This window comes from Entelurus aequoreus, linkage group LG01, assembly GCF_033978785.1.
Source record: "Entelurus aequoreus isolate RoL-2023_Sb linkage group LG01, RoL_Eaeq_v1.1, whole genome shotgun sequence".
In the NCBI taxonomy this organism is placed as follows: Eukaryota; Metazoa; Chordata; class Actinopteri; order Syngnathiformes; family Syngnathidae; genus Entelurus; species Entelurus aequoreus.
In genome coordinates this window covers 43,945,604-43,967,729 of record NC_084731.1, presented here as the reverse complement: position 1 = coordinate 43,967,729, position 22,126 = coordinate 43,945,604, and the positions used below count along the sequence as shown (strand labels likewise).

Genomic DNA, 22,126 nt, shown 5'->3' with positions numbered 1-22,126 from the left:
TTGAACTTTACAGTACAGATAAGAACAACATTTTGTTGCATTGGATCGTTGTAGTGCAGGATAAAAGAGCAAGAAGGTGCAGATATAAATAAATAGATTACTTTACAGATAAATACAGTCCTGGTCAAAAGTTAACATACACTTGTAAAGAACATAATGTCATGGCTGTCTTGAGTTTCCAATAATTTCTACAACTCTTATTTTTTTGTGATAGAGTAATTGGAGCACATACTTGTTGGTCACAAAAAACAATCATGAAGTTTGGTTGTTTTTTGAATTTATTATGGGTCTACTGAAAATGTGACCAAATCTGCCGGGTCAAAAGTATACATACAGCAATGTTAAAGGCCTACTGAAACCCACTACTACTGACCACACAGTCTAATAGTATATATATCAATGATGAAATCTTAACATTGCAACACATGCCAATACGGCCAGGTTAACTTATAAAGTGCAATTTTAAATTCCCCGCTAAACTTCCGGTTGAAAACGTCTTTGGATGATGACGTATGCGTGTGACGTAGCCAGTGAAACAGAAGTATCGGTACCCCATTGAATACAATACAAAATAGCTCTGTTTTCATCTCATAATTCCACAGTATTCTGGACATCTGTGTTGATTAATCTTTTGCAATTTGTTTAATGAACAATGAAGACTGCAAAGAAGAAAGTTGTAGGTGGGATCGGTGTGTTAGCGGCGGACTACAGCAACACAACCAGGAAGACTTTGACTCGGATAGCAGACACGCTAGCCGACGCCAGCCACCGACCGCACGGATGATCGTGGTGAAGTCCTTCGTCCTTCCGTCGATCGCTGGAACTCAGGTGAGTACGGGTGTTGATGAGCAGATGAGGGCTGGCTGGCGTATGTGGAGCGCTAATGTTTTTATCATAGCTCTGTGAGGTCCCGTTATACTAAGTTAGCTCCAATGGCGTCGTTAGCAACAGCATTTTTAAGCTTCGCCAAGCTGGAAAGCATTAACCGTGTATTTACATGTCCCTGGTTTAATAGTATTGTTGATCTTCTGTCTATCCTTCCAGTCAGGGATTTATTTATTTTGTTTCTATATGCAGTTAAGCACGATGCTATCACGTTAGCTTCGTAGTTAAGTTAGCTTCAATGGCGTCGTTAGCAACAGCATTTTTAAGCTTCGCCAGGCTGGAAAGCATTAACCGTGTATTTACATGTCCCTGGTTTAATAGTATTGCTGATCTTCTGTCTATCCTTCCAGTCAGGGATTTATTTATTTTGTTTCTATATGCAGTTAAGCACGATGCTAATACGTTAGCTCCGTAGCTAAAGTGTTTCGTCAATGTATTGTTGTGGAGATAAAAGTCACTGTGAATGTCCATTTCGCGTTCTCGACTCTCATTTTCAAGAGGATATAGTATCCGAGGTGGTTTAAAATACAAATCCGTGATCCACAATAGAAAAAGGAGAGAGTGTGGAATCCAATGAGCCAGCTTGTACCTAAGTTACGGTCAGAGCGAAAAAAGATATGTCTTGCACTGCATTCTAGTCCTTAACTCTAACGTTCCTCATCCACGAATCTTTCATCCTCGCTCAAATTAATGGGGTAATCGTCGCTTTCTCGGTCCGAATTGCTCTAGCTGCATTGAAAACAATAGGAAAATATAAGGAGGCTATCAACTGACTACGTCACGCTACTTCCGGTAGGGGCAAGGCTTTTTTTTATCAGATACCAAAAGTTGCGATCTTTATCGTCGTTGTTCTCTACTAAATCCTTTCAGCAAAAATATGGCAATATCGCGAAATGATCAAGTATGACACATAGAATGGATCTGCTATCCCCGTTTAATTTTTAAAAAATTCATTTCAGTAGGCCTTTAATATTTGGTTACATGTCCCTTGGCAAGTTTCACTGCAATAAGGCGCTTTTGGTAGCCATCCACAAGCTTCTGGTGTAATTTTTGACCACTCCTCTTGACAAAATTGGTGCAGTTCAGCTAAATGTGTTGGTTTTCTGACATGGACTTGTTTCTTCAGCATTATCCACACGTTTAAATCAGGACTTTGGGAAGGCCATTCTAAAACCTTAAACAGCTCAATTTTTGTTTCATCTGACCAGAGAACTTCCCTCCAGAAGGTCCATATGATGTTAAATGAAACAAAAATTGAGCTGTTTGGCCACAATATCCATCAATATGTTTGGAGGAAAAAAGGCGAGGCCTTTAATCCCGGGAACACAATCCCTACCGTCAAGCATGGTGGTGGTAGGATTATGCTCTGGGCCTGTTTTGCTGCCAATAGAACTGGTGCTTCACAGAGAGTAAATGGGACAATGAAAAAGGAGGATTACCTCCAAATTCTTCAAGACAACCTAAAATCATCAGCCCGGAGGTGCAGTTGGGTGTTCCAACAAGATAATGACCCCAAACACACGTCAAAAGTGGTAAATGAATGGCTAAATCAGGCTAGAATTAAGGTTTTAGAATGGCCTTCCCAAAATCCTGACTTAAACATGTGGACAATGCTGAAGAAACAAGTCCATGTCAGAAAACCAACACATTTGGCTGAACTGCACCAATTTTGTCAAGAGGAGTGGTCAAAATTCAACCAGAAGCTTGCCAGAAGCTTGTGGATGGCTACCAAAAGCGCCTTATTGGAGTGAAACCTGCCAAGGGACATGTAACCAAATATTAACATTGTTGTATGTATACTTTTGACCCAGCAAATTTGGTCACATTTTCAGTTGACTCATAATAAATTCACAAAAGAACCAAACTTCATGAATATTTTTTTGTGACCAACAAGTATGTGCTCCAATCACTCTACAACAAAAAAATGTATTGTAGAAATTATTGGAAACTCAAGTGTATGTAAACTTTTGACCACGACTGTATTGCACTTTTGCATATGCATAACAAATTTAGACAAAAGGTTAATATGTGATTCTGGAGTAAATACCTTGTGTGGCCCCCAGGAAATTTGAGTTTGAGCCCCTTGGTGTATTTGCGGTCTGAATTCATACAGTTTAAAAGTGTTTTTTTTGCTAGCCCTACCATGTTCTGTGTCTCTGTACCTTTAACACTAATGTGCTATAACTCCACACTTGTTCAAGGTAATAGAAGCCTTTTTAAACAATCAATGAGTAAGACAGGGCGACATAAACGTTAGTCACATAGCATAACTTTTTGCGCTACTGTACATGCTAATTTTACATTTACAACTCCAGCGCCCACCGCGACCCCGAGAGGGACAGGCGGTAAAAAAAAGGATGGATGGATGGATTTTAACAACAAAATGATTCCAGAGCGCGGCCACTGCTGCTGCTCACTGCTCCCCTCACCTCCCAGGGGGTGGAACAAGGGGAGGGGTCAAATGTAGAGGGTAATTTCACCACACCTAGTGTGTGTGTGACTATCAGTGGTACTTTAACTTTAAATTGTGGCGCAGAATGACTCAAAATACCTTCTGAAATGTCTCCGTTTTTACAAGTAGTGTTAGCGTTGCACATGTACAAATGGGCAGGTGTTTCAGGGAAGGAATCAAGGAAGTTTGTCATACCAGCACATTTACTACCCGAGGTTCCAGATTTAGCTCAATGAGTACCACAAGAATGATAGTATACTAACAATTTAAATAGAATAGGATCTAAATAGTGCTACAATGTATTATGATCCTGTATTGCAAATACAATATAAAAACAATGACAGGGACGGCGTGCCTCGGGTGATAGAGCGGCAGTGCCAGCAACTTCAGGGTTCCTGGTTCGATCCCAAGCTTCCTGCATCCTAGTCATGTCCGTTGTGTCCTTGAGCAATACAATTCACCCTTGCTCCTGATGGGTCGTGGTTTGGGACCTGCATGGCAGCTCCCCCCATCAGTGTGTGAATGGGTGAATGTGGAAATAGTGTCAAAGTGCTTTGAGTTAATTAAGTTAAAGTTAAAGTACCAATGATAGTCACACACACACTTGGTGTGGTGAAATTTGTCCTCTGCATTTGACCCTTCCCCTTGTTCACCCCCTGGGAGGTGAGGGGAGCAGTGAGCAGCAGCGGTGGCCGCGCCCGGGAATCATTTTTGGTGAATTAACCCCCAATTCCAACCCTTGATGCTGAGTGCCAAACAGGGAGGTAATGGGTCCCATTTTTATAGTCTTTGGTATGACTTGGCTGTGGTTTGAACTCACAACCTACCAATATCAGGGCGGACACTCTAACCACAAAGCCACTGAGTAGGTTACCAGGCCACTGAGTAGGCTAGTACCTTGAAGGTAGAAAAGCGTTCTACAAGTATAATCCAAAAACTCAGTTCAGCAGAGTCAAGTGTTCCTCATGCAGCGATGATGTTAAAGGTGTTCAATAAACACATTACGGGCATGTACACCATGAATGGGTATTAAAAATGAATGATTTTGATCAGCACCCTGTGATTAATCTAATTAGAAAATGTAATTGTTTGCCAGGACTAATTTTAACATCCTGCTAGGTTAGCCTTATGTTGTTTTGTGTATGTTTTTTTGGAGCTAGGAAGGGACAGAGGCCGCATTCTGTCTATTAGAAAGGACGTTTTCCCTTAAGGATGTCATGAAAAAAACAAACAAAAAAAAACGTTTAAGCGCATTTTCTTTCAAAAGAGGCTCAAACAAGATTTGTGTCACATTCGGTGCTCATAAACAGACTTCAGGAACACCTATTACTGTTGGGACATTATTAAAAAGTCATGTTTGCATAAAAGGGGACCTTTACCACTATTTAATTTTTGGTATGGTCCCATCCTTGCTATTTAACACGTGCTGTGATTTCCTGTCTGTCCTGTGTATCTTTATTTGCCTTTGCCAAAGTCAATTTGCATACAATCTCGTCTTTGCAAAAGGACTTACTTGTCATAAAGGGTGTGCAGTAAAAGTGAAGCGGTATTCTTGTTTACAATAGCAGGGCGCTTTGGTGTGACATGCTCATGACACGGAAAAACTATTTTTTTTCCATCATTGCCGACATATTGTTAGTTCGTTCAACGCTTGCAGGCAGTAACAAAGCCCCCCCTGTCTACGCTTATGTTGAGGACCCTGAAATTTGAGCTGCGGTCCGCCGTCATCAATTATAGTATTCACATGTCCTGTGTGAGCAGCACCTGGCTTGGTCAGGCACACAGGTTTCTCAGGTTCGACCATCATAGCTGCTAAAGCGCATGTGTTCGTTATGGGAGCTCATTCGCTCGCAGGAAAGTGTTGTTCAGCATTTTTTTTAAAAAAAGGAATCAAAGACTTCTTGTTCTCAAGTTACAACAGGTTTTATTCTGGGAGTTTTGCTTTTGCTTTAGACCTATTACCTATCCGATAACACAGACACTATTTTATTTGTATTTATTTTTAATGTACCATTATTTTTTATCACTTCTGATACGATACAGATATTGCAGCCTGGCCTATTGGCTGCTACCATTATCAATCCCATACAATGTCAGCATGAGTAAGACGTACTTTTTACTTATTTTGTAGTGTGGAATGTTAGAAAAGGTTTGATCAGTGTACTATTTAGTTACAGGCATGTAAAAAGTCTGCAGAAACGTGGAAATCTTTGTTTGTAAATATTCATTTTCACGTCGTTTTTTAATGAAATATCAAAAAAATATATAAAAAAATGGCCTAAACAAAATTTGTTGAACCCTCGCCTCAGCTGCAGGTCGACGATCAGGAGCACCGAAACAATCTGGCTAGTTAGCATAGTTAGCATCATCTAGCTAGCTTACATGTTGTCACATGCATTTGCTCTCCGAGACACAACGTTGACAGCTGTCTACTTTGCTGCTCATCATATTTTGATGATTACAATCCGAACACTGTTCTAGAGCAGGGGTGTCAAAGTCAAGGCCCGCTGGCCGGATCTGGCGCGCCTTGAATTATTTATCTATGGCCCCCGGGATGATATTTGATTAGTATTAAAACCGGCCCGCAGGCCACAGCCACCTGCTGCTGTTTTGCACGCACCAATACTCCATCAGTGTTGGCGCTAGGAATTTTCCAAATGGGGTCCCAGGGACCCCATTAAGTCATGAAAATGGGGTCCCACAGTACATTTTTAGGGTCCCACTTTTTTGTAACCGTTTTGAAAACAAATGATAAATGTATGCATCCTGTTATATCTCACATTCTATATTGTGTTTTGGAAAAATGTCGTCTGGTTGTATTCAGTAATAAAAGGTTGTATTCAGTTATAAACATTCATTCACTTTCTTCTTTCCTTCATGGATCTAAACTTTACCGCTGTGGGTATTTTTTTCTATATTTTTATTGTAATATTTTCAGAATGTTGTATGTTCTATTTTTGGCCAAAGTAAGACAAAGAAAACAATCTGAAGTTGTCTTTATTTTTTAGTTTTAATGTCATTATTTTAATAGTCCGGCCCGCGTTTGCACAGATTTTCCTCCATGCGGCCCCTGAGCTAAAATGAGTTTGACACCCCTGTTCTAGAGCATTTATTAGTAGCCTGCGAGAAGGTATATTTTTGACGTGACAGATTGTAAACAGATGTCACAACACCGGAAGTAAATTACACGAAGGGGACGTGGCTACAGGATAGAGTTGCCAAATGGGAAATATTTTCTGAGTTCTCTGCATGCATGTTATAGAATTTGACATTACATTTTCAGTAGTAATAATGTTAGCAAAGTATCTACTTAAGAAATAATATTTGGTGCATTATATGGTACACTGGAGTGTGAAAAAGACAGCCAAAAGAGGTAGGTGGATGAGAATAAATCTAAAGGTAAAATATAATGTGGAAATGCACCCAAATGCAGGAAATGTAGTCTTGATTTTCAACATGCGTGGCAGCACTTCTTGCTGATAGAACTTTTTCTTTTTTTTTTCGTCAATTTTTTTCTTTTTTTCCTCAAAGGGTGCCTGTACATGTACGTGTAAACTACATGCCTGTAGTTTAATATATGTTGTTTTCTTACGCTTCTCAGTCTCATTTGCAAGTATGCATTTATTTTATCTTGTCCTAGGTGTGTTGTCAGTCAAGAATTAGTCTTTGCCATTAAGTTGAATGTGGCAATCTTGTATTTTGTTGAAGTATTGTACTTATCAGCTGTTTGAGCATATTTGTTGGTTAGTTTGAATAAAAGCTCACAATGAGTGAATTATTTGAGTTCAAGGATAAAATTAGATACAATGAAAAAAAAAAAAAATTATTTGTTTGATACATATATATGTAAGTAATAATAAACTATAATGATTTGATACTTGTTTATATTGACAAATATGCTGTTTTAGACTGCAATATTGTTCAATTCAGGACACTTAGCTTGTGTGCTATTGTGTGCTTAGCTATTGTGTAGCTGCTAACTCCCAGTAGCCTATATTTACCTTTTGTAAATGACTTGACTAAAATAGAAGAAAAGACCAACCTTCTGTGCTTATTGGAGGACATTTGGATGTTAACTGGCTGTCCGCTGCAGGACTGTTTGTATCGCAGTGCTCATAAGGGATATTTTAGATGCAAGCTGATATCATGTGATGCTGTTTTTTGATGGTATCAGACCAATATCCAACATCAATATTGGATTTGGCCTTTTTAGCTTTTCTTTCACATAATTTCTTACACTCTTTTGCAACATTTCCAACTCTTAAATGTCCCAAAGTGTATTCATTACAAAATGAGTGCAGTCTGAAACATCCTTGCAGATATTTGTAACTTTGTATTTATGAGTTGAACTTGTGCACGCCAGCAATGAGAAGCAACAATCTCTTGTCCGGGCTATGATTCATTTTGCGCAGCTACTGTAATTATTATGACGATGATTCGAATGAAGAGGCGACGACGGGGCCGTGTTTCACACCTCCTAAATTATGTAGCTTTTTGTTGAATTATTCACTTCTTCTCACAATACTAACCTTCAAACAAAGGGCAGAAGTGCCTCCAGCAGGTAATGCATCCCTGAGATGTATACTGGCCCATGGCTGTCTCCAGGAGGAACATGGGGATGCCACAAGCCAAGAGAAAGAGAACGTATGGAACCAAAAAGGCCCCTAGGAAGATCAGAGAAGAAGTGTGTCAAACATTTTCATGTGTGGGTTTTGGTAACTTCCCTTGGCATTGTGACCCCGCTTTGTGGCTAGGCCAACTTCCTTATCAGTTAAATCTATATTATGACTAACTGCGCATGGTCAATGCACGGCAGGAAACAGGAAATGAGACAGCACGGGTAGAATGAGTCGCCTTCTCCTGTGGGAGTCAAGCTCACCTCCCCCATTTTTGTAGCACAAGTAGGGGAACCGCCAGAGGTTTCCCAGGCCCACCAGGGTCCCTGCAACGGCCAGTAGGAACTCCAACTTGTTGGCCCACTTGCCGCGATCCAAGAGCTGAGTTTTCTTGGTCAGACTGCCGCCTTGGACCGGTGCTTCGCGGCTGTTTCCTTTCAGGAATTCCCTTTGGCATTTTGAAAAGAAGATTAATTACAAATAGAGTGCAAACTCATGGAAAACGTCCGTCTCCGTGCTTCGCATACAGACTGACAAAAATGTATCACTCAGTTTAATGCTATTTGGCACCGCTCTGACTCTTTCTTAATTTATTGGTAGAACTTGAACCAGCAAACGGCAAGTTTTCACCTGCTACAAGTGCTTTCCGAGTGGCAGCACTTGTTTTACAGAAGACAACACTCCCCCAGAATAAAAAAAAAAGTCATACATGTATCCAGCAGCACGGTGGATAAGCGAGAAAGACTTGGTACTTACCCCTCCATCACTGAGCCCCTTCCCTCGAGAGTTGCTTACAGCAACAACAAAGTGATCAGTATTCCTCTCGGCTGGATGCACCACAGGATCTCTGTTCAAACAAAAAGTCATGAGCGGAGCCAGAGTGCGAATCGGGTTGCCCTCTCTGAGACGCGCAGCTCTCCACACCATGCGGCCGCACTTGAAAAAGTGTTTGGCTCTGACAAAGGTTCAAGGTAGACACCACTTCCCTGCTGTATTTTTCCACTGAGCAGCTCCAGTCAGTCACTGAGATTAGCACAGTTGCTAACAACTAAACCAAATCAGCTGAGCCGTCTCTTGTTATTTCGCTGGCTGTAAACAGGCTGCATTTATCTGCCAACTGGGAATTTGTCTAGTTGAGCCGTGAATTGTGCCAAAAAAACAACAAAAAAAACACAACACAATGACAATAGCCTTTTCTCTATGCAAACATCATCCCCGGGTGAATAGCAGATCTTTATCATCATTTCATGTGTCATGCAGCCCTTTTTCACACATGGTGTTTAACCAAATGACATGCATCACCATAAATATGACTTTTTCAAATCATATTTACTTTTGATTAATAATGAACTATATTATCTTAAAAAGCTCACAGTGTTCACATTCCTTTTATAGCCTACTATTTACTTCCTCTTTTCGGCTTTTATGGGCCACTATGTATTTTCCCCTGGTACCATGGCGCTTTATCACTCTGCTTATCTGGTTATAAAACGCAGTTAGATGCTCGTATTTAGGTTATTACAGTCGTATATATACGTCACTTAACTAAAAGTTTACTTTGAGTCACTACTATACCATATATGAAGAAGAAAAAAAACATATGCATCCATATTTGCACAAATTATATACAGTATAAATTTGTCATTTTTATAACCGAAATAAATTTTAAAAATTACATTTTTTAAACTAATTAAAGTTATGTGTTTACTTAAATAAATATTTATACAATATAATACAGTGTTTTCCATGCATTCATTAATTTGTGGCGACTCGCAACAAAACAATTTGGCATGAAATTTTTTATTTTTTTTCCCAATATTTGGCATTGCAAAAAGGTTTCACCAACACTTCCCCTCCCAGGTGATATAAGTCCTGCCATCCACTGGAAACCCCGTTTGACAAAATATTGACCGCATTAATCGTTTAAAAATGTGTGTTTTGAGCAACAAGTTTCCACGGCTAACCAAAACATAATGCCGAGCAGCAGACTGGCCTTGCAGTACAGACTTTCCAGTGTTGTGTGACGATATGCCTGTAAGTAGGAATTATGTACATTTTGTTTCAATAAAATTCACAATTTTATTGTTTGTACAAGTTTAAAAAGATTTTGTTGCTAATTTTTGTTAGCCTGTCAATGGGATCGTTCATTGTATATTAGCATTAAGCTAATGGTATAAGTGGCAACCTTAATCCTGTATAGTTGCCTTTATATTTTATTCAGTTTAAATTAAACTCTTTTGTCAATTTAACTTGATTCCTTCATGAATGTGCACTTCATGTGTGTATCAATGTACTTTCCTTTGTGTGCTTAGTCTTACAGTAACTTCATGCTGCTACCCACTGCTCCCCTCACCTCCCAGGGGGTGATCAAGGGTGATGGGTCAAATGCAGAGAATCATTTCGCCACACCTAGTGTGTGTGTGACAATCAGTGGTACTTTAACTTTTTTAATTGTGGGGATTATCAATAAACAACTTTCGAGTTAGAAGTTTTTTTACATCTCTAATTTAAAAGACTCTTTACCTATCTGCCAAACTAAATTCCATCATTCAGACACGTAGGAATAATATGTAAATAAAGCAGCGTGCAAAGTGTGGCTTGTGTTACATTGTAGTAATAAAATAAACAGTAAACATTAAAAAATGTTGCAAAATGCTAAAATGTAACAAGAAAAATATGTTGATACTAATAACTAATAACAAAAAGGTTTGTCTTTAAATGTGTGTATGTCATGATCTGTGGTCTAGATCATGTTTTGGACTCCTATGTGAGTGCACCTCCCTGAGTTTGTTTTGGTTGCCATGGTTGATAATTATGTTCACCTGTCTCTGATTAGTGTTCGGCCGCTCACCTGCTACCCGAGCACTAATCAGAGGCATTATTTAAGCCTGCGTTTGCCAGTCAGTCGGCCTGGCGTCATTATTTGCTTCATGCTCCTGTTACGTGAGTACTCCTTGTCTTGAGCCTACGCTAAGTGTTAGCTTCAAGTGCGATTGGCACATGTTTTCCTTCGACTAGTTTTCTGCTTTTGGTGCTGTTTTGACTTTTCAAGAATAAATCATGTTTTTACCTACCTTCACGTTTTCGTCCAGAGTTTTCCGTCTGCATTCCTGGGAGAACGACCCCGCATAAAGATGCGACCCCGCCATGACAGAATGACGCCAGCGTACAGTTCTTCCGCAACGGACTCCGAGGAGCTAGACATAGATACGTGGATGGATTTGGATGGATTTGGAGGCAATGGAGGCGGAGACTCTTCGCTATTCCCCCTTGGAGCGGCAGGACCTGATGTGGGGTCCTAAAGGAAAGTTGATCCCAATCAACTCCGTTGAGGACATTGCCACACCTCTGCAGTACCAGACGCGTCAGCGAAGACGGAAGGGGCTTCACTTCTCTGCCAGGACGCGCCACTCCCTCAGACTCCTCCTCCGGTACACAGCACGCCACCTCCTAAGGCTCAAGCCCCGCCCACATCCCAGACCTGTTCCTTTTGTCCGCCCACACAACTTCAGGTGGGGAACGATGAGGGACATTTTGTACAATTTAAAGGGGAGGAGTCTACCCCCCTCTTGAACTCCCTCCACCCACCCCTAAAGACGGTTCCAGACCGCAAGAAGCACGTCTGGTATCCGCTCCTTGAGGGGGGGGCTAGTGCCGGGAGCTGTGCTAGTGGGGTGGCACAGCTGCGCCCAGCCAGGCAGCAACCCCCGGCCCGTCCACCACCACCAGTCCATCGGCATGCCAAGCCGCAACCCTTAGCTAGGCCACCTCCGCCAAAGTCATGGCTAGCACCTGTCGCTGCACCACGGCTGGCACCAGTCGTTGCACCACGGCTAGCATCAGTGGCTGCACCACGGCTAGCACCAGTGGCTGAACCACGGCTAGCACCTGTCGCTGCACCACGGCTAGCACCTGTCCTGTCGCTGCACCACGGCTAGCACCAGTGGCTGTACCCACGGCTAGCACCAGTGGCTGCACCCACGCCTGCTTCGTCTGCTGCACCCACGCCTGTTTCGTCTGCCGCTGCTTCCACGCCTGCTTCGTCTGCCGCTGCTTCCACGCCTGACTCGTCTGCCGCTGCTTCCACGCCTGACTCGTCTGCCGCTGCATCCACGTCTGCTGCATCCACGCCTGCCACGCCAATGACGCGCCCGCCTCCCCATCTGTCACGGATGTGGCCGTTTCCTGGTCGCCTGCCTCGCCAAGTGTACCCGCCTCGCCAAGTGCAGCGACGTTCAACGCGTCGCCGTCACCTGACTCTCCCTCGCTGGTTGCGGTGACACTTGGTTTGGCGACCCCCCGCTAAGTCCTCCCTCCGCCCTCCCGTGACTTTTGACCCTTCTTGGTTTTTGTCTTTTTTTTTGGACATCTGGGATCTGTCCTTAAGGGGGGGGCTCTGTCATGATCTGTGGTCTAGATCATGTTTTGTGTAGTTATGTTCTGTTAGTTTTGGACTCCTTTTAGTTCCTGTGTGTGCACCTCCCTGAGGTTGTTTTGGTTGCCATGGTTGCTAATTATGTTCACCTGTCTCTGATTAGTGTTCTGCCGCTCACCTGCTACCCGAGCACTAATCAGAGGCATTATTTAAGCCTGCCTTTGCCAGTCAGTCGGCCTGGCGTCATTGTTTGCTTCATGCTCCTGTTACGTGAATACTCCTTGTCTTGAGTCTACGCTAAGTGTTAGCTTCAAGTGCGATCGGCACGTGTTTTCCTTCGACTAGTTTTCTGTTTTTGGTGCTGTTTTGACTTTTCAAGAATAAATGATGTTTTTATCTACCTTCACGTTTTCGTCCGGAGTTTTCCGTCTGCATTCCTGGGAGAACGACCCCGCATAAAGATGCGACCCCGCCGTGACAGTACAATGTTTTTTAAGAAACACTGTAATATATGATATACATTTATATTAGAATTTTCACATGTTAGATGACTTCTCTTGCTAGTTATTGAAATTAAACATTTCTGTTGCTAGTAGTAATAGCTACACACCTGTCCTCATTTTATGATTAGTGTTCTCACCTGGTGTTAGGCTAATTATCACCCTTATTTATTGTTGTCTCGCCATGCCATAAGCGCTGGTGTCATGTCTGTTGATCATGTTTTTTTTGGCTATGTTCTGTTTGGTTTTTGGACTCCTTTTAGTTCCTGTTTGTGCACTCTTGTTTGTTTTCTTTCCATGACAACTTATTTGTTTCACCTGTTTCACGTTTTGGACTCACGCACCTGTTGTCACTAATGAAGAGACTATTTAAGCCAATAGTTGCCAGGTATTCAGCCTGGCGACATTACCTCTGTTACCTCTGCTCACTTCATGCCATGATTACCCTTGAGACCATAGTTAATGCTTCATGCCATGCCACGTAAGTTTTGTTTTATGTCCATAGCTTCTGTCTCCGCCTTGTGCGCGCCTTTTGTTTAGTTCTTTTCATAGAGATTAAAACATGTCTTTACCCTCACGCCTTGTCCAGTTTGGTTCGCTTGCATTCCGGGAAAGCAACCCACGCAATAGTTTGCGTCGCCATAGTCCATGTCGTGACAGAATGTCGCCAGCTAATCGCTTTCCCGCAAGCAACTTTTCGATGGAGGAAGGAAGGTGGGAGGCGTTAGGAGCCATGGAGGATCGAGATCTAATGTGGGGGCCAAATGGAAAACTTATTCCGATAAGCTCCGTGTGGCCCGACGACATTGGCGCGTCGCCCCAGCGCCAGAAGCGCCGCCCAAGACGAAGGACGTCTGGGAAGGCTTCCCCGAGCGGACAGGATGCGTCGTTCCTGCAGGCTCCTCCCCCTCCCAGGATGACATCACAGATCAAGATTTATTTTTCCTGAACTCTTTTTCTTTTTGTCACCCGCCTCCAACCAAAGACTCTAAAAACATGATCAAGCATTATCAGGACGTGTTTTTAGATATCAGAGCTTGTCAATCACAGTCCTCTAGTTTTCATGCCCGCCCACATCACAGGACTTTTCTTTTTTTCCGCCCAGGCAGGAAAAAATGAAAGACAATTTGGACAATTTAGAGGGGAGGATTCTGCCCCCCTCCTGACCTTCATCCACCCACCCCTAAAAACGGTTCCAGACCGTGGGGAGCGCGTCTGGTATCCGCTCCTTGAGAAGGGTGTGGGGGGGCTAGGGCCAGGAGCTGTGCTGGTGGGGTGGTTCAGCTGCGCCCAGTCAGGCAGCAATCTCCAGCCCGGCCACCACCACCAGTTCTTCACCATGCCAAGCCATAACCTCCAGCCCGACCACCCCCACCAGTTCTTTGCCATGCCAAGCCGCAACCTCCGGCCTGGCCGCCACCACCAGTTCTTCACCATGCCAAGCCACAGCCTCCAGCCCGGCCACCAACACCAGTCTTTTGCCATGCCAAGCCGCAACCTCCGGCCCGGCCACCACCACCAGTTTTTTGGCCTGCCAAGCCGCAACCTCCGGCCTGGCCACCACCGCCGGTCTTTCGGCCTGCCAAGTCGCAACCCCCAGCTAGCACACCTCCACCTGCACCAAGGCTAGCACCTGCACCAAGGCTAGCACCAAGGCCAAGGCTAGCGACCCTACCTGCTCCAAGGCTAGCACCTGCTCCAACACTAGCACCAGTAGAAGAACCACGGCTAGCACCAGTAGCAGCACCACGGCTAGCACCAGTAGCAGTACCACGACTAGCTCCTGTCACTGCACCACCGCTAGCTCCACACCAAGCGCCAAGGCTAGCACCAGCTCCAAAGCTAGCACCATGCCAAGCTCCACCACGCCAAGCTCCACGGCAGGTTCCAGTACCAGCACCATGGCAGGGTCCAGTACCAGCACCACGATGGGTTCCAGTACCTGCACCACGGCGGGTTCCAGTTCCTGCACCACGACGTGTTCCAGTTCCTGCACCACGGCGGGTTCCAGTTCCTGCACCACGGCGGGTTCCAGTTCCTGCACCACGCCAAGCTTCGGTACCTGCACCACGCCAACCTTCAGTACCTGCACCAGGCCAAGCTCCAGTACCTCCACCATGCCAAGCTCCACCATGCCAGGTTCCACCACGCCAAGTGCCGCCAGTCGCAGCTTCACGACGCCAAGTGCCGCCAGTCGCAGCTTCACGCCGCCAAGTTCCGCCAGTCGCAGCTTCACGCCGCCAAGTGCCGCCAGTCGCAGCTTCACGGCGCCAAGTGCCGCCAGTCGCAGCTTCACGCCACCAGTCGCAGCTCCACTCCGCCACTACTCAAGCCAAGACCCAATCAGGCAAGACTCAAGCCAAGACCCAAGCAGCTAAGACCCAAGCCGCCAAGACCCAGGCCGCCAAGACCCAAGCCGCCAGGACCCAAGCCAAGACCCACGCCAAGCTTCGCCGCCTGCCGCATAACGCCAAGCTTCGCCGCCTGCCGCACCACGCCAAGCTTCGCCGCCTGCCACGATGAGGTCCACGCCTGCCATGACAACGACGGCCCACCTCCTCGTCGGCCACGGATGTGGCCATTCCCTGGGCGTCCGCCACGCCAAGTACGTTCACCTCCTTGTCGGTCACGGATGTGGCCATTCCCGGGTCGTCCGCCACGCCAAGTACGCCCACCTCGTCATGTGCAGCACCGTTCTACGCGTCGCGGCCACCTGACTCTGCCCCGGTGGATTCGGGGACACTTGGTCTGGCGACCCACCGCCATGTCCCCCTCCCGCCCTCCCATGACTCTCGATCCTGCCTTGTTTTTTGTTTTTGTGTTTGGGACATCTGGTATCTGTCCTTAAAGGGGGTCTCTGTCATGTCTGTTGATCATGTTTTGTTTGGCTATGTTCTGTTTGGTTTTTGGACTTTTTTTAGTTCCTGTTTGTGCACTCTTGTTTGTTTTGTTTCCATGACAACTTATTAGTTTCACCTGTTTCACGTTTTGGACTCACGCACCTGTTGTCACAAATGAAGAGACTATTTAAGCCGATAGTTGCCAGGTACCTGGCGACATTACCTCTGTTACCTCTGCTCACTTCATGCCATGATTACCCTTGAGACCATAGTTAATGCTTCATGCCATGCCATGAAGCATGGCATGAAGCGTTTTGAAGTGTTTTGTTTTATGTCCATAGTTTCTGTCTCCGCCTTGTGCGAGCCTTTTTTTTAGTTATTTTGATAGAGATTAAAACATGTCTTTACTTTCACGCCTTGTCCAGTCTAGTTCGCTTGCATTCCGGGAAAGCAACCCGCGCAATAATTTGCGTCGCCATAGTCCATGTCGTGACAGCTGGTCCATTGTTTGCTACCCACGACAGTTTGTTTGTTGGTTTTGTTGTTTGTTTCACGCTGCCTACGTTTCTTTGTGCTTATCTCCCTGCTACGTTAAGCTAGTACCCAAGTTGTGTATTTTCGTCTTGTGTGTTGAAATTCAAGTAAAGATTTATTAGACTTGCAAGATGCCTGAGGCCCTCTGCATCCTTTGAAATCGCAAACATTTCACAACATGCCTGCATACGACACAGTAGCTGTCCCAAGACAGACACCATTCTTCCGCAGTCACGGATTGCTGGTGGTGTCCATCGGGAGGTGGAAGAACAGGTTACCCAGACACCCAAGCACTCGGCCCCTGCGGCCGACTGCCTTTCTGGTCCCCTTTATGTGATCCCCGAACTCTCGTCTGAGGTGCTTTGCTGGGGCTACAACTCCAAGGTGACATACCATTCAGGGCTCAACCGCACAATGTTCCTCATCAAACAACACTTTTGGTGGCCCTCCATCAGAACTTACACTAGGTAGTTCTTTTGCAGCCTGTGCAGTGTGCGCACACAGTAAAGCTGTCCACCAAGCACCATCTGGACTCTTCCACCCACTCCCCATCCCGTATCCGGCCTGGTCCCACATTGCACTGGAATTTGTGATCGCATTGCCTCTGTCCAATGGCAACTCAGTCATCCTCACCATTGTGCACTGATTTTCCAAGATGGCCCACTTCATTACTCTCCCAAAGCTTCCCTCCGCGATAGAGGTGGCTAAACTACTGGTAAACCACATCCTTTGTCACGCCTCAAACCTGTGTTCCAGCCCCCTTAGCCCTCCCGAGTCCAGACTTATCACCGCGCATACTACGTTCACAGTTAAGACCATCCTTGACTTTGGGAGAAAGGGTAGGGGTATTTGGTCTCTTGGGAGGGGTATGGTCCAGGGGGGTGTTCATGGATATTGCAGTCGCTCATTCTCGACCCCACTCTTGTTACTGATTTGTCACGTGTTCTCAAGACCAGGCCCCATCACCACTTCAATTTGTGTGTTTAAATCCAACTGAAACCTGCCCCTTCTCTGGTTCCTGTTTTATTACTACTTTTTCACTGTGTGTTTGCTCTTACACCGTTGTGTGTGTTTTTCAGTTTTTTGAGCATTAAAAAGACTAAGCTGCTTTGCGCTTGGATCTTTCTTTTTGCATTCTGGAATCTTCTAGAGAAAAACTTACAGAACGGACCTGCTACCATGGATTCCGCAGAAGACGATCCAGTGTTTAAACAAAACAATCACAAGAAATAATTTGCAATATTAATCGAAAACTGTTGTATGGCTTCAAAAATTAGATTAGATTACAAAGTCACCATGTAAAGATATTAAAGTCGTAATAAAAATGTATAATACTATGCTTTTTTAATTTTAGGTGAACAAAAAAGCTGTAATGTTACAAGAATAACCTTACAGCAGAAGTGTAAGAAAAAATTGGTGACTTGATGTTACAGAAATGAAAGGCCTACTGAAACCCACTACTACCGACCACGCAGTCTGATAGTTTATATATCAATGATGAAATCTTAACATTGCAACACATGCCAATATGGCCGGGTTAACTTATAAAGTGACATTTAAAACTTCCCGGGAAATATCCGGCTGAAACGTCGCGGTATGATGACGTATGCGCGTGACGAAGTCAGAGTAACGGAAGTTATGGTACCCGTAGAATCCTATACAAAAAGCTCTGTTTTCATTTCATAATTCCACAGTATTCTGGACATCTTTTGCAATTTGTTTAATGAACAATGAAGGCTGCAAAGAAGACAGTTGCAGGTGGGATCGGTGTATTAGCAGCGGACTACAGCAACACAACCAGGAGGACTTTGTTGGAGCGCTACGGGCCGCCAAACGCATCGGGTGAAGTCCTTCGTCCTTCTGCCGATCGCTGGAACGCAGGTGAGCACGGGTGTTGATGAGTAGATGAGGGCTGGCTGGCGTAGGTGGAGAGCTAATGTTTTTAGCATAGCTCTGTGAGGTTGCTAAGTTAGCTTCAATGGCGTCGTTAGCACAGCATTGTTAACCTTCGCCAGCCTGGAAAGCATTAACCGTGTATTTACATGTCCACGGTTTAATAGTATTGTTGATTTTCTATCTATCCTTCCAGTCAGGGGTTTATTTTTTTGTTTCTATATGCAGTTAAAGCACGATGCTATCACGTTAGCTCGTAGCTAAAGCATTTCGCCGATGTATTGTCGTGGAGATAAAAGGCACTGAATGTCCATTTCGCGTTCTCGACTCTCATTTTCAAGAGGATATAGTATCCGAGGTGGTTTGAAATACAAATCCGTGATCCACAATAAAAAAAGGAGAGTGTGGAATCCAATGAGCCAGCTTGTACCTAAGTTACGGTCAGAGCGAAAAAAGATACGTCCATCACTGTCTCTCAAGTCCTTCACTGTAACGTTCCTCATCTACGAATCTTTCATCCTCGCTCAAATTAATGGGGTAATCATCACTTTCTCTGTCCGAATCTCTCTCGCTCCATTGTAAACAATGGGGAATTGTGAGGAATACTAGCTCCTGTGACGTCACGCTACTTCCGGTACAGGAAAGGCTTTTTTTTATCAGCGAGCAAAAGTTGTGAACTTTATCGTCGATTTTCTCTACTAAATCCTTTCAGCAAAAATATGGCAATATCGCAAAATGATCAAGTATGACACATAGAATGGATCTGCTATTCCCGTTTAAATTTAAAAAAAAAAAATTCAGTAGGCCTTTAAGTTGTAATGTTACAAGACTAACGTTGTAGGGTTACAAGACTAAAGTTTGAATCTTGGAAGAATTAAGTAGTAATACTATGAGAAAAAGTGGTAATACTAAGTAAAGAAAAACTAGCTGGAGCCTATCTCAGCTGCATTCGGGCGGAAGGCGGGGTACACCCTGGACAAGTACCCACCTCATCGCAGGGCCAACACAGATAGACAGACAACATTCTCTTATTATTATAATCAAAAAATTAAAAAAAAAAATTATTTTCTAATATAAGTGTTTAGGCCCACTTACAATGACAATAACAAAAAATATTGTTTTCATGAACTGTGTACTTGTATTGTTTGTCTGGGTGGAGGTCCTGCTTTGGAAATAATTTGTACTCCTTTCAGACATTGCATTTAGTTCCCATTAAAACATTCACATGTTGCACAATGAGATGTAAGCAGGATATCATGTGTACATTCCTGCAACTTCCTGTTTGTAAAAAATATATTTTTATTAGTATTTATTTAATATACTAACAGCATTTCAGGATTAATATTTATAAATTAAGATTCCTAATAAATTACACTAGAATAAGCACACATTTGATTGGTAAATCATAGTGTAACGACCTGGAATGACACTCTATGTGTGGTGTTGGAGTTGTCCGACTTTTTGTGTGTCTGTAAACGCATCACTGGCTAAGTGCCATATATGCATGTGGTGGCGCAAGTGAGAAAGAGCGAGCGGCTGCTGTCGATATAACAAAGTTGCTTTTGGTCTGGTTTGTACTGCAGAAAATGACCAGCTTTGCTAGATGTGTTCGTGTGTCGAAAATTGTTATGCGCTTATTTTTTTATTTGATTTTGTGCGCGGCATAGATTTGCCATGCGCAGAGGACGCTTGAGCAGTGCGCAATTGCACAGGCGCTCACCTTAGAGGGAACGTTGGTTATAATACTACGAGGAGAAAACTATAATACTAGGTAGAAAAGAAATACAAGTCCAAAGTCACGGGAGGGCGAAGGGAGGAGTTGGCGGCCGGTTGCCAGGCCATGTGTCCCCAAAGCCAATGGGAAAGTCAGGTGACGATTGCGGTCGAAACGCTGCGCAGCCGGCAAGGCAGCGGCATGGCATGCCTCCTCTGTGGCCTACGAGGGCGGGAACAGCACTTCAGCAACGGCTGACATCTACATCCTGTGCGTCACTGCTGATGTCACAGGGGGCATCCATGAAGCCATCTTTGCGGCCACAGAGGTCGAAGACAGCAAGCACCAAACGGGCGCTTCCGTGGCAGGCGAGCTGGAGGTCGAGCTAGCTGGTGAGTTGGAAGTTGAGCTGGAGCTGGCGTCGGCCGCAGACCCACTGGAAGTGGTGATGGCTTGTGGCGGATAACGCACTGGAAGCGGTGGTGGTGGCGGAGGACCCACTGGAAGCAGAGGTGGCGTTGCAGGAGAAAGAGCTGGCGGTGACGGCCTCGCCGGACAAAAGGCTGGCAGCGGCGGCCTGGACGGACGGAAGCTGCCGGCAGCATTCTCGCCGGACAAAGACCTAGCGTCCGCAGCCTTGCTGGACAAAGAGGCACTGGAGTTGGAGCTGACAGCGCCCTCGCTGGTGAGGAGGCGGGTGGCGGCCTTGCAGGACGAAGAGCTGGTGACGGTGGCAGCCTCGCTAGATGAAGCTGTGCATCCCCAGTCGCACAGCTGGAAAACAAGGTCCAACGGGGCAATGTCCTCGTCTTTTTCATCTGTTACCTTCGACATTAGCAAGATCTATGCCTCAAACGCCGCGGAAGAGTGGTCCTCCTCACCTTCCAAGGAATACCACAGGGCCTGTGTGTCAGCCTTCATTTCCTTTCCTATTCCGTGAGAAACACTCCTTGTGGCAGGTCAATTCTGTTGTGTTCTAGTCGTATTGTAGCGATGGGTGTGTTTCCAGGATGCAGAAAGACAGGAAGCGGCAGAAACAGCGTGCAGGTAAGAATCTTAATTCCAATAACAAGGCAAAAATACAAAAACAGCGTATTGCCCTCAGCTGCACAGGAAGCCAAACGCAAAAACTTATCATGATAAAGTGAAAAACATAAAGCTGTAGTGTAAAGCTAACAAGCACGCAAACTGTCGCCAACAGCAAACAATCGACCTGCGCCGCCCAGCAGGCACAATACATTGATACAACAGTGATTATAGGTACAAGTCCTTTAAAAGTGACTTTGAAACAACATTGCAAAATAGTTGTATGTGTAAATTGAGACAATGTTGATGTCTAACGTTGGATCCATGTTGTTGGTTGGAAAATTACCACATTTCAATGGTCAAATCAACGTCACAACATGACAGTGAATAAACGTTCTCATAAAGCATGTTGTTTCAACATTGTATTTGTGTTGTAAAATATTGGTTGGAAAATGACCAAAATGCAATGGTCAAATTAACATAAGAACCCAACACAAAGCATGTTGTTTCAACGTTAGGTCTGAGTTGCTCAACGTCAGGACCTAATTTAAGTTCTTAACGTTGTTTTAATGTCTTGTGCCTATTGGGTGAGTGTATGACCAGACCGGTATTAGTGGCGGCAGCATGTGGGGACACTAATCACCAAACAGAAACTGGTGTGTAAGATCAGTGCACCTAGCAACCAGAATGTAAACAAAGGAGAGAGAATCATGACAGTTACAACAATAAAGCCACAACAATTAATTAGCAAAACTACAAGAATAAAGTACAAAACCCAAAACCAGTGAAGTTGGCACGTTGTGTAAATGGTAAATAAAAAGAGAATACAATGATTTCAAAATCCTTTTTAACTTATATTCAATTGAATACACTGCAAAGACAAGATGTTTAATGTTCGGACTGAGAAACGTATTTTTTTTTTGCAAATAATCATTAACTTAGAATTTAATGGCAGCAACACATTGCAAAAAAGGTGGCACAGGGACATTTTTACCACTGTGTTATATGGCCTTTCCTTTTAACAACACTCAGTAAACGTTCGGGAACTGAGGAAACCAATTTTTGAAGCTTTTCAGGTGGAATTCTTTCCCATTCTTGCTTGATGTACAGCTTAAGTTGTTCCAACAGTCCGTTGTTGTATTGCACGCTTCATAATGCTGTTGTAACACGTGCAGAATGTGGCTTGGCATTGTCTTGCTGAAATAATCAGGGGCGTCCATGATAACGTTGCTTGGATGGCAACATATGTTGCTCCAAAACCTGTATGTACTTTTCAGCATTAATGGTGCCT

General features: G+C 44.3%; 1 protein-coding gene across 1 annotated transcript in view; it reads right to left on the bottom strand.

Annotated features, from left to right (window-relative positions):
* LOC133652689 (sodium- and chloride-dependent GABA transporter 2-like) overlaps window positions 1-9,016 on the bottom strand; it is a 108,486-nt gene extending 99,470 nt beyond the window's left edge. Inside the window, exons 1-3 of the mRNA XM_062051699.1 lie at window positions 8,710-9,016; window positions 8,217-8,401; window positions 7,867-8,001 (exon numbers count right to left, since the gene is read on the bottom strand). Coding sequence (XP_061907683.1) covers window positions 7,867-8,001; window positions 8,217-8,401; window positions 8,710-8,717 — 328 coding nt within the window. The 5' untranslated portion in view covers window positions 8,718-9,016. The remainder of the gene's footprint in view (window positions 1-7,866; window positions 8,002-8,216; window positions 8,402-8,709) is intronic.
* Window positions 9,017-22,126: the final 13,110 nt, after the last annotated feature.